Here is a 12799-nt window from a genome sequence, read left to right as displayed (position 1 = left end):
GATCCCCTGCATATTCCAGACAGACAAACCCAGCCAGGAGCCTCACCTGCCACCCAGACAGAATCCCCGGGTGGGGGAACTTTCCCCTTAAGCCCTGTTACCTCCTGCAGTCTGATCTCTTCGGGCTGGAGGATGTCTAGGACCCCGCTGCTTCGAATCTCGGGGAGATCTTGCCAGAGATTAAACCTGGAGTGCGGGTTACTGAGGAGGCAGATCTGGGGCAAAGCCTTCTTCTCTGGGGGGCTGGCAAGCTCCTCCTCCTCGGCTTCTTCCTCCTCAGGGGCCTCCTCGCTGGCGGGGGACCCGTCGTCTCCTGCTTGGATCTCAGCATCCTGCTTCCTCCTTGTCTCGATCTCTTGGAGCGTTGACTTGTCGCGGTATTCCTGGTACAGGAGCCCTGCAAGCCACAGAGACGTGTTGAGGACAAATTGGTAGCACAGATAGAGCTGCTTCCCTGGCGGGGAGGCGAGACTTGTGGCCCTGGGCCCCCACGAAGGCTCAGCTCCTGCACATAGTCAGGGGGATGTGATCACTTAATGGGGGGACACTGAAAGGTGCAATACACACATATACATACATACATGCATGGACTTACACACACACACACACACACACACACACACACACACACACACCCACACATACACACATGAATGCATGTGAAAATCCCCACACTTGCTGGCAGACCCAGATTTAGGTCTTGCTGCTGTGAGAGTCAGCACAGTCTCAATGTCCATACCATCCCTAAGAGTGTTTTCTCTCCAGCCAGGAGGTGCTCTCAGCCTAAAGGGGCCACAGGTCATAGCATTCAGAGACTGCACATTTCCGGTAAAACAGGGCTGCTGGGAAATATTGGGTAATCGTCCCCATGGCCTCCTGGATTCCTTTTGGGATCGAGGGCTAGCCTAGGCCTTGAAAGAGATTGGGGATACTACAGAATTGGCACCAAGGCATCACCTCCACAGCAACACACCCAGTGTGGAATCCTGGCTGAGGGCTGGCTGGGGTGGGGGTGGGCTCTACCAGGCTTCTGGGTAGCTGGGAGAGAAACAACAGAAGTATCTGGAATTCAGGTTTTAGAGGGACAAGTTGTGTGATGCCCCAGAGAGGAGGGCATCTGAGGGCATCTGAGCTCCTGGTCTGCTTAGTTACACAACAAAAAAGTATATTCCAGGAGGGGCTCAGTATACCTTCTTGACACAGAGCACAGAACTGACTCAGGGATTGCCCCTGTCTGCAGGTGAATGCAGCTGATGTCAGGCAAAACATACTGACATGGTTCCCATGGGATACCTATGAAGGAAACTCAGGGCCTGGCAGGGACAAATTCTCTCCTTCAGCTGGGACACAAAGGAGAGTTGGTTTATTTATTATTTTTTGTGGAGGATTGAGCCACACCTGGCAGTACTCAGAGTTACTCCTGACTCTGCTTTGAGGAATTATTCCTGGCAGTGCTCAGGAGACCATATGGAAAGCTGGGGATGGAACCTGGGTTGGTTGAGTGCAAGGCAATCACCCCTCCTGCTGTATTATCTCTTGGATGGAGCTCAGGGCGGCTCCCAGTTGAGGGCTGAGTATAGAACTGTCGCAACTGCACACGACACAAAACTCCTGCCCACTCATCCATCCCCTTGTTTAAGACCCTGGACAAGTAGCTTCCCAAGCACCACTGAATAACCAAGTTGCCAGCCTCAGGGTAGCATTTCTTTATATTAACTTATATTTACTTATTTATTTTTGCTTTTGGGCCATACCCAGTGATGCTCAGGGTTACTCTTGGCTCTGCACTAAGAAATTACTCCTGGCAGGCTTTGGGAAACCCATATGGGATGCTGAGGATCCAATCTGGGTCTGCTCTGTACAAAGCAAAAGCCCTACCACTGTACTGTTGCTTTCATTCTTATATCAACTTACTTTTTCTGGGCCACTCTCAGTGATGCTCAGGTCTCACTCCTGGCAATGCTTGGGAGATTATATGCCGTAGCAGGGATTGAACTCTAGTCAGACCCCATAAATCCCTATAATATCTCTCCAGCCTTATTTCACTTCTTTAAAGAAATTAAAATGCAGCATGACATCAACCCTTAAAACAGAAAGAGAACATCTTGGAAAGGAGCATTATCTCAATAAAAAGTAAGCAAGTTACAGTGTCTCTTTAATGTTCTAATACAGCAGATTGCAAGCTGGAGTTTCTAGGACAGGTCATCAAACAGCACCCTGTTGCCCCTCCTAAATGTGTCTGGCCAGCTTCTGACACACCCCGTCGCCTCATCTGCTGCTGGTCAGCAAGGCAGTTTGTATTCTACCAGGCTGATGCTGTGTTTAAAGAAAGCAGAATCTGGGAGCCGACTTGGACTGGCTCATCAAAACTCAGCAGTGTCTCCCCAACAATCTGTGTATGAGGATTTGTTGACTCGAACACATTGTTATTATGTAGTCTCTAAGCGCCACAAAAAATGTCTAACCACTCTGGTATGTTGGTGAAGGTTCAAAAATATGCCTTGTGTCTGTTACAGTGGACATGCTGTGGCAATGCCATTTCTACCTCTTGCAGTCAATCATCCATCTGCTAAAAAAAGAGAAATGTGGTCACTGTGCTTAGTGGAGTGAAAAGGGGTGGTTTGAGATCACTGTGACCTCTCTGCCACACCCTTTGTGCTGGAGCAGGGGTGAAAACTGAACCATTAGAACCCACTCAGATAGCAGTGGGTTTATTCATGGGCCTGCAACAAAACCTGCCAAAGAGATTACCTGTCTGTCTAAGGGTTTCAAAAATATATCACCTGCCCTGCCCCATAGTCACGTCCTTTTCTGTTTATATACATGGCAGATTGAAGATGTGATGTCTGATGCTGTGTGGCAGCAATTTTGTGACCTAAAGCCCCAATTCTGAGAATGGTTAGGAAAAAGGAGTTGGACCACTGATTGGCCGAATGATGCCACTTCAGAACTGTCTACCTCCAGAGTCATCAACAGAGAAAAAATATTCTATTGCTTAAAGTTGTCTGTTGGGGCACAGAACATTCTATTACCTTCTGTCAACAACTCCCAATCCAAATAATTTTAGAATTTTAAGATGTCATAAGTCTTTCTAAAACATGTAAAATATTAATTTAAACACCATTTTTGAGTTTCTATGATTATAGTATTACTTGACACACTATGTAACCATTTAATAACTACTCTCATTATTTTTTTAATCAGCCTTAACATTTATTTATAACATGGAACAATTTTAAGTCAGGAATGACATCTATATAAATGATCTGGTTAAAATAATGCAATCAGTGTACTGTCAGTGTATCATGTTTTCCCAGTTTATTTATTAGTTTTGTACACTCAGAACAACTTTATGTGGCTATTATCGTGAGCACTTGCACCTGTACTCACAGAGGACTAGAAGGTTCCATTCCCATTTCTCCTAATTATCATGGTTTGCAGCAAGCTGGTAGCCCTGCCTTGCAGAAAGGGGCTCAATTCCCAACCCTCTTGCCAAAGCTTCCAGAGCCATTAAATGTCTGTTTCTGGGCTCGCTCTTCAAGTCCTTGTTCTCTCTTGAGCATGTATCTCACTTTCTTGTCTCTCTTTCCTTTTTTGCTTTTTTCAAGCTTGTGTTCTCTCTTGAATCTCAATTCTTTCTCTTCTCACCCCTAACTCTTCACTCCCCTGGATCTTTTTCTACATAAATTTTATTCAATAAAACTCTCTTGCTTCACTTTTCTGAAAAGAGTCATTTTTCCTCCCTTTGGACATCAGAATAATCGTGTGTTGTGTGTGTGTGAGTGTGAGCACACAGCATGGTGCCCAGAGCTTATTTCTGTCTCTGTGCTCAGTGGTCACTTCTAGTGGTGCATAGGCACCCTATGGACAGCACTGTAACCCCTATATTATCTCTCGAGCCCTCCAAAAGAAGCTTTTCAAAGGCAGGGAATTCAGGACTGGAAAAACAATACAGTGAGTAGGATGTGGTTGACCAAGGTTTGATCCCCGGCACTCCATGTGGTCCCTTGAGCCTGCCAGGTTTGTGAATGCAGAGTCAGGAGTCAGCCCTGTGCACTGCTAGGTGTGGTCCCAGAACAAAACAAAACGAATTCTAAAAGGCAGGGAATTAACTTCCTTTTTCTTGAGCATTCCCTTGGTGCCATGCATTTGTGAAATAGTAAGAGCACTGTAGATGAAAGTAAAAAATATGCGACCACTTGCTCACAGCTCCAGGATTGCAAGGTCTGTGCATCTGCACACACACACACACACACACACACACACACACACACACACACACACACACACACACACACACACACACACACACACACACACCATCACCGCCATTCAGTCTTTATTGCCCTATTTTGCCCTTCAGGGGAGCCACTACCAATACCCTCTGGCCTGGGAAAGCCTCTGGATTCAGAGTTCTGCTTCTTCCTTCCCACATCCCTGAGTCTGGAAAAGCCCTGGCTTTCAGGGCTTTCAGGGCTTTCAGGGCGCAGGCAGACTGCAGCAAGGAGCTGCCTTGCATGGGCCTGGGCATGTGTGAAGGGTGTGGACGGGGGCGGCACCACGCGAGCTGTCAGTCCTTGCATGTTGAGCACTGACATGAGGGCTCGCCAAGCAGACAGGGAATAAGGTGCTGGTTGCCAGGAGGCACACCAGTGCTACTGGCAGAGACATCTGCCCCGGCACCAAAGACCAGGAGAGGAGAAGCAGGGCTAAGAGAAGGAGGGGTTCAGGCCAGAGTGCCTGGGCCTACAACCCTCCAGGCTTCTCCTAGAGACAAGTCATAGACTCCTCCATTTCCTTCCCAACTGAGGATGGCTTCGTTCAGGGGGCTCAGAGGTGGGAAAGGGGCTTCTCAGGAGTCTTTGTTCTCCGATCAGCCCCGTCTCCCGGGCAAACAAAGGGAGAGCACCCCCACCCGACTCGCGGGGGGCCCTCTGGGAACACAATTCCAGCAGGCAGAGTGTGTACCACCCCCTCAGCTTTGCACGAGGCTCAGCAACCACCACTTCAGCTGGGAGAGAGTGGGCCGCCCCGCGCAGTGCCCCCAAAACGCAGCCCCCGGTTAGCCTGGGAACCACTTCAGACCTAGCTGAGTGCTGGGGCGACCCTCTCATCCTGCCCGGTAGTATCTGGGAGTCTTAATCCTTCACGGAAATAGTGATGAAGAGCAAAGAGGCAGACACTGCCTTCCAGGGGCCTCCCCAAGAACCCAAGGCCAGAACCACGTGGCTATCACAACAGAACCCCCAGGCCCTGTGTCTTCACAGCACCTCCAGACCTTAGAGCCGCTGGGGATCCTCTGCACACTTTCTCTGGTGCTCCCCCACCTTGCAAGGGCAGGGTAGGCCAGGCATCCCCGCTGACTGACACAGTTTTCCCTCCTTTCCCCTGGTCCTCCTGTGCCTACGTAGAACCAACTCTGCTTGCCTCTCCCAAGAAGCCCCTTCCTACCCTCTCCAGAGCACTCCCTTCTCCTAGCCCCTGCACACCCCATCTTTCTGCAGGAGTGACACCAGGTATTGTCCGAGGGAATGGGGCAGACTGAGAGACGCAAAGCGCACAGGATGGAGGTTGCCCGCCCTAAAGCCTGGAGCTGCGGGGTTCTATAAAAAGGAGCAGCGTTGTTGCTGGGTTTGGGGTTCAAGGGGGTCTGTGCCAAGTCAGACAGCACTGGCACGGTGCTCCCTCTCGGAAGGAGTAGGAGGGGAGCAGCGTCCAGCAAGCACACAACACCCAGAAAACCTCCTCCATCCAACCCCCTTTCTGCGCGGCGGGGACACCCACCTATTTGTTCGATGAGGATTCTCCAAGAGTCGGCGGGGATGGGGTGGATCATTTGTAGGGCCTCGGTGAGCGTGGTGGGGCTGTCGGCCAGCGCCGGGCACTCCTCGGGCGTGGTCCCATTTCCCGGGGTGGACGACGACTCGCTGCCAAAGACAGGAGAAGGTCGGGGTGGGGTGGGGGTTGCTCGACTGTTCGCCATGCGCACCCCTAGGCTTGGGGCCTCCAGCTGGCTCGTACCCGTGCCTGGCCGGGCCCCACGGGTCTCACAGCCCCCCCCCCCACTTTTTTTTTTTTTTTTGGTCACTAGCCGGCCAGGGAGCGACGGTGATTCATTCCCCCACCCAGCCCGCCCAGGCCGGCCTGTTTTCGGAGCTCGCGGGTAGCGTCGGAAACTTGGCGCGCCCTAGCCAAGGCGCGGCGCCTACCAGCCGCCCCGACGGTCGGGCCGGGGTGTCCGGGAGCGCAGCCTTCGTGTCCCCTACCCCGAACCCCGCATCCGTGCTGGTTGGTCCCCGACGTTTCAACCCCAGGGAGCATCCTCCCCGCCCAGGGGGATGCTAAGAGGGATGCTCGCGCGAGCCCCAGGGTGGTCCTAGAGGGCGCGGGGGCTCCGGGCTCCGGGGGCGCGGGTAGGTGAGTACGCGGCTGTCCTCGCCCTCGCCGCCCCCACAGCCACTGCGGGGTGCCAAGCGGATTGGGGTCGGGGCTGGGGGTGGCGGAGCAGCGGCTCTCCCGGGCACCGATCGCGCAGGGAAGCGTGCGCAACGGGGGGCGCACGGTGTCCACCCCGTTGCGCGCGGGGAGCGACCGTCCGCCCGAGCTCACCTGCCAGGCAGGTGTCCCCCCGAGTCGCGGGCGTCGCTCTCCGAGGTGGAGCTGTCGTGGTCCACGGCGCAGGCGGCGCTGAAGGCTGCGGCCAGCAGCTCCATGGGGGCGGCCAGTTGGGGCGCGCGGGGGGACCCCGCAGCCGGGCCGGGCCGGGCCGGGCCAGGGGGCTCCGAGCGGGCTGGGAGCGGGTCGTAGCGTGCGCGGCAGGAGCCGGAGCTAGCGCTGCCGCCGCCGCCGAGCGCTCCCGCGGGCCCCGGGCGCGCGCCTGAGGCTCCGGGGGTTGCCGGGGTAACGGGAGACGGGCGGGGCGCACGGCGGGGGCGAGGCCGGGGAGCGGGGTGCACGGCGCCCGGGCCCCGGGACTCCGCGAGCCAGACGGAGTCGCAACCCGGGGCGGACCTGGACGGGACCTTCGAGGTGACTGGCCCCGCTCCAGCCCACCAGAAATCAGTTTGGAGACCCCGGCTGCCCGCTCGCCCCTGCGCACCCCGAAGTGCGACTTTGGGGCTGGGGACCCGACTCTGAGACCTGCGTCTTGGAAGACTAGGAGACTCTATCTTCTCCCAGCGATCCCCAGTTCGGTTGGCCTTGGGACGCTGATGAAGGGATCAGAAGGGGCGACCCAGTGTCCCCCGCTTCTGCACGAGAGCCCGGGGCCCTGGGAAGCTGCACTTTGTTCCCGGCTGTGTCCCTTGGATCAGCGTCAAGGAGGCCTAGAGTGGGGGCGTCACACCCCTGGAACCGCAGCCAGTGCCCACCCGCCGGGGTCCTTCCCCGCGCCAGTGCGTGGTGCCAGGGGTCCACGCTCCGCGCTCCCCTCTCCAGGGTTCTTCTGGTGGGTCCCCAGTTGCGCCCTGGGGGAGCGCACAGTGAAGCCCGTCCTGTGTTGCCTAAGCACATACTCCTAGTGGGAGGGTCGCTAGCGATTCCACTGCCCACCCATCCGTGCAGAAAGACGGAGAAGGGAGCGTGGAAGGAGAGGCGTTTTCTGCCAGGTAGGGTAGCAAGCCTGTGGTGGCTGAGCTTCTTTCTGTCTCTTCCAAATCCAACTCCTGAAGCTGCTGCCACTTGGGCCTCGTTTGCCGCTGGGTAGAAGGGATGCAACACAGTCCCAAAGCCCAGAGAATTTGCAGACCAGGAATCCCTTTTCCCGCTGCCAGCTGTGCCCTCTCGGCAGCGTCTGTGGGGAAGCCCAATTTATTTCCTCTCCACTGTACCCAGACAGCAAGGCCTGCACAGCTCTTCCTTAAACCTTTCTTGTCGCGCACTGACCATCGTCCCTCCCCAAAGTCTCACGCCGCTCAGTGCCTGGCCACACCTTAGTCCACCTTTTTAAACTAGGGGTCTGCCTTTGTTCCCTCTCCCCCAGCTCCAGCTGTCCCCCTCCCCATGTGGCTGTCACATATGCTTCGTGGGGGATCCTGTTGGCCGATACCCATTCACTTGAACCACCAGGGCATCTCCAGCTTTGAGCATCTGCAAGCTCCACTCCAGCTCTGGCATACCAAGTCCCTCCTTTCCAGGCTAAAATGGGTGAGGGGGTGGGCAGGGGCGGGGCATTGTTCCCGGATCCCCAGCAGCAGTGACTGGCCCTGGAACTCTCCTGGAGAGGATCTGGGCTTCTCCTGACTCATCGGAGCCAGCCTCAGCTCAGGGAGAGTCCCCCACGGTCCCCCCCTCCCAGCCCGGGGACCCATCCCTGTGCCTAGTGCCCCACCTTTCAATCCACAGGCAAGCTAAGTATAAGCTCTTATTCTCAAACGTGGCTGTGCAGAAAGGGTAAAATCGCAAAATATTCCAGAGAAATTACATATATTAAGATGAGTATAATAAAACCTTCCAAAGGATAAAAAATAAGCTAAAAATATCCTCCTAATTATAAAATCAGTTTAGAAAGTCACAGAGTTCTGAAGGCATCTAACCTTAAGCTAAATTTCCCATGTTCTATTTTCCGTTCTACTAAGTGCTTATTAGGCAGGCAGGCAGGCTAGTATCCAACCCACCATTTCATGAACCTTTTGCTCTGAATCCTTCTGAAATGAAAGGTAAATGTCCCAGGTAATTATACCTGGTGGACATTTAGGGGTAGCTCTGTAAGTGTCTGTTTAGGAATTAATGGTATGTCTTAAGGAATATTTAGTGATTTAGTATATCTCTATCTCAAGATTGTCCATTTCTTCCTTTGAGCTATAAAGGACAAACTCTGGAAATATCCAACTCCTGTTTATGCGGGCCGGAGAGATAGCATGGAGGAATGGCATTTGCCTTGAATGCAGAAGATTGGTGGTTCGAATCCCGGCATTCCATATGATGCCCCGAGCCTGCCAGGGGTGATTTCTGAGCATAGAGCCAGGAGTAACCCCTGAGTGCTGCTGGGTGTGACCCCAAAACAAAAACAAATAAACAAAAACAAAAAACTGTTTATGCACCATCCTTAGCCTTTGAGAGTTCTTATTTCTGTTTAAAGAAATAATGAGGGAGAATTTGAGAAGGATATTCAGGAATGATTTGGCCTTACAGTTTTGTCTTCTGGGGCCAGTAAGGTGGTGCTAGAGGTAAAGTGCCTGCCTTGCAAGCGCTAGCCAAGGAAGGACCGCAGTTGGACCCCCCCGGCGTCCCACATGGTCCCCCCAAGCCAGGGGCAATTTCTGAGCACTTAGCCAGGAGTAACCCCTGAGTATCAAATAGGTGTGGCCCAAAAACCAACCAACCAAACAAACAAAAACAGTTTTGCCTTCTAAAAGAAAGAAGAAGAAGAAGAAGAAGAAGAAGAAGAAGAAGAAGAAGAAGAAGAAGAGGAGGAGGAGGAGGAGAAGAAGAAGAAGAAGAAGAAGAAGAAGAAGAAGAAGAAGAAGAAGAAGGAAGAAGAAGAAGAAGAAGAAGAAGAAGAAAGAAGAAGAAGAAGAAGAAGAAGAAGAAGAAGAAGAAGAAGAAGAAGAAGAAGAAGAAGAAGAAGAAGAAGAAGAAGAAGAAGAAGAAGAAACCAGAGTGTTACAATGACAGGCACATGGGGGTGAGAGATAGAGAGATTGTAGTGGGCAGGGCACTTGCCTTACATGCAGCCGATTTAGGTTTGATCTCCAGCATGCCATATGGTCCTCTGATCATCTCCAGGAGTAATTCCTGAGTATAGAACCATGAATAAACCCTGAGCACTACAGGGTGTGACTCCAAAACCAAACAATGAGAGGCACACGATCATGTGTTTTTGTGTGTAAGCATGTGTGTATATATGTGTATGTGTATGATGGCAGATCTGGGGAGTGAGTTCAAGGCTTCCTAGTGTGGGGTAAGGGAAGTTTAAACTCATTCTAAATAGTTTTAGTGGGGGCTGGAGAGATAGTAAGGGGTAAGGCATTTGCCATGCATGCAGCCGACCCGGGACAGACCCAGTTCTATTCCTGGCATCCCATTTGGTCCTCCAAGCTTGCCAGGAGTGATTTTTGAGCACAGAGCCTGGAGTAAAACCCCTGAGCATTGCTGGGTGTGGCCCAAAAATCAATCAATAAAAATAAATAGCTTTAAAAAAAGTTTTAGGGTTGCTTGGTACTTTACCAAATCAAGAAATGTGAAAACACAGTTGTATTCTTTTTTTTGTTGTTGTTGTTTTTTGGGTCACACCCTGTGGTTACTTCTGGCTCAGAAATCGCTCCTGGCTTGGGGGGGACCATATGAGACGCCGGGGATAGAACCGTAGTCCTTCCTTGGCTAGTGCTTGCAAGGCAGACACCTTATCTCTAGTGCCACCTCACCGGCCTCCACAGTTGTATTCTTAAATCTAGTAGGAAAATGACTTTTTCTCTTTTAGTAATGAGAAGATAGCATTCCAATACATGTTGAAAACTTATAGAAACAGGTATTTGTTTGCTTTTAATAAATGATGTTATTTGCATTCATGAGAACAATGATTTACTTTGTCTTTCTTAAAGAGACTCTCATTTATTTAGAAAATCATGGATTTAAACCATATAGACAGCACCAGCTCTCAAGCCACCAGAAGCCTCAGAGATTAAGGGGATCTTCTGAAATTCAGGAAGAAAGCTAGGAAAAAGGACCAGTCAGAACCTTTAGGTCTGTATGAAGCACTAAGACCCAGAAACCAACTCTTGCTATGAGAGGTGTTTTTCACAGGGCACATGCAAAAGCAGTGCGTTCTGTTGGTGGTTGGAAGTGTTTTCTGATATGGTAGAAGGAAAATGTGAATTCTTATCATGAAGATAAATGACAGTATGGTATTGTCCCTTACTATGAAAAGCATCCAGAAACAAAATCAATTTAGTGAAAAATTAACCTGACTCATAGCAGTTTGGTCTTTGCTGGTCTCCTGGGGGTAGGAATTGGGTGTGTGTGTGAATGTGTGAGTTAAACCATTTGGAATGTGTGTCTGAAGGGGAGACATTGCCAGTCCTGGTGCCTTCCCTGGTTGCCGCAGAGGCCATCAGGAAGCAGTTCCACATCCAGGAGCTGAACAAGTAGCTACCAGGACAGACAGCCAGGCAAGGGTAACCCCCCAAAAAACTCTGGGCCCTGAGGTTCCTCAATGTCCACTGTCCTTACTGGGCCAGGGGAGAAATCCAGAGACCCTGTGTATGAGCCTGTGGGCTCTGTCTCTCAACTCTCCCCTTACATGATTTAACTCCATTGTGCCCATGTTGACAAAGATTCACCACAGCGTAACTGATTCCTTCTAACAAGATACCCCAAAATGAAGGTGATTTGGGGGGGACCCCACACTCCGGAGCTGGTGCTAGAGGGAGAGTGAAACTGAATGAATCTGAGGAGAGGGGCTGAGTTCCTTCAAATGGTTCCCTTGCCACAACCCTCAACTCCAGTCTGTCCCATGAGCTCCCAGGCCATGTTCAACAAACACACCTGGTAAGTTCCATTCATCTGTTACCTCCACTGCACAGGATCCTCCTGGGGCCCACCTGACAAAAGTGGGGTGTCGAGGACTGCTGTGTGTCCTGAAGCACCTGTATTCAGGGCACAGAGAGGTGGGGACAGCTTTGAAATGACTCTCAGTATTCTCCCCACTACACCTGTGAGGCTCCAGGAAACATGTGAATTGGGGTTGTTGGTGAATTGGTTGTTGGTGACCTCTGTGCTTCCCCTCCTCCCCCATGCCCAGAGCCATGATGTTGATTTTTCTCATCTCTGGGAGGAGCAGAGCACAGCAGGGAAGAAGTTTCTCTGGAAACTTGCAGCTTTCTGGGGTGCTGCCTCAAGGGTGGGAGAAGCCTCTGTGAGTGGTGATGGGTAATACAGTGGAAATAAGTTTTGTTATGAAGCAGTGTTGTGTGTGTGTGTGTGTGTGTGTGTGTGTGTGTTTCTGTTCTTTTTGTTGTGGCAGCCCAGCCAGTGTTTCAGTTTCAGCCCAAAGGGAAAAAGGGGCTCGAGTATATCTCCATCTGGCTTTGAATGGGCTCCCAGGATTCAGTGGGGTGCAGGCCAGGAAGGCATCAGATTTAATGGTTGAAGAGTTGTTGTTGCAAAGCTGCCCCCAGTTTCCTAATAAAACACAGGCGGTGAAGCTCATCTCTGTACCACCAGGGTTGAGGGGCAGCTCAGGGGAGGTGACTTGGCGAGGAAAACATTGCTGTTTCTAAAGTGTGTTGTTGGTTTATGGGTCCTAAAGTCATATCCTTAAAAGGCTGAACAAATGGGGCCCAGAGCTTTACCTCTGAGGGGCAGATGATTGCTGAGACAGAAGTATTGGCCTCTGGACAGCCTCCTGAGAGGAATCAGGGGGAAGATGATAATGTGGGGGCCCCTCTAATGGGAGAGAAAATGGGTATGGATTCTCAGGAATTTCCTGAACCCAGAAGCCTGGGGACATTTAGGTCTGAGGATACTGGAGTAGGGGGCACCATAGCTGTGGCCAATAGAAGCACTCTGGAAAAGGGGATTCAAAGGAAACTATTCCAAGCTGTGTTGAATTTTGAAGTCAGTAGGATTTTGAGTTTTTCTAAAGACACATAATTCAAAATTTAAGTTGTGGCTCTGGGGTTTATTCACACATAGTGAAAATTCAGATTGGAGAGGAAATAGCCCACATTCTCACTATTATTATTATTATTAATTATTATTATTATTATTTTTGTTTTTGGTCCACACCCGGCAGTGCTCGGGGTTACTCCTGGCTGTCTGCTCAGAAATAGCTCCTGGCAGGCACGGGGGACCATATGGG

At 51.4% G+C, this 12799-nt stretch overlaps 1 protein-coding gene across 2 annotated transcripts in view; it reads right to left on the bottom strand.

The window, feature by feature from the left end:
- The window catches only part of NGEF (neuronal guanine nucleotide exchange factor), an 81674-nt gene that overhangs the window by 39322 nt on the left and 29553 nt on the right, over nt 1-12799 (bottom strand). Inside the window, exons 1-3 of one of the 2 annotated variants that reach the window (XM_049769306.1) lie at nt 6610-6770; nt 5785-5927; nt 102-397 (exon numbers count right to left, since the gene is read on the bottom strand). In XM_049769306.1, coding sequence (XP_049625263.1) covers nt 102-397; nt 5785-5927; nt 6610-6713 — 543 coding nt within the window. In that variant the 5' untranslated portion in view covers nt 6714-6770. Of the gene's footprint in view, nt 1-101; nt 398-5784; nt 5928-6609; nt 6771-12799 lie in introns of those variants that run through there. The other variant, XM_049769305.1, reaches the window with a different exon arrangement.

This window comes from Suncus etruscus, chromosome 2 (assembly GCF_024139225.1).
Source record: "Suncus etruscus isolate mSunEtr1 chromosome 2, mSunEtr1.pri.cur, whole genome shotgun sequence".
In the NCBI taxonomy this organism is placed as follows: domain Eukaryota; kingdom Metazoa; phylum Chordata; class Mammalia; order Eulipotyphla; family Soricidae; genus Suncus; species Suncus etruscus.
This window is presented reverse-complemented; position numbering and strand designations above follow the sequence as displayed.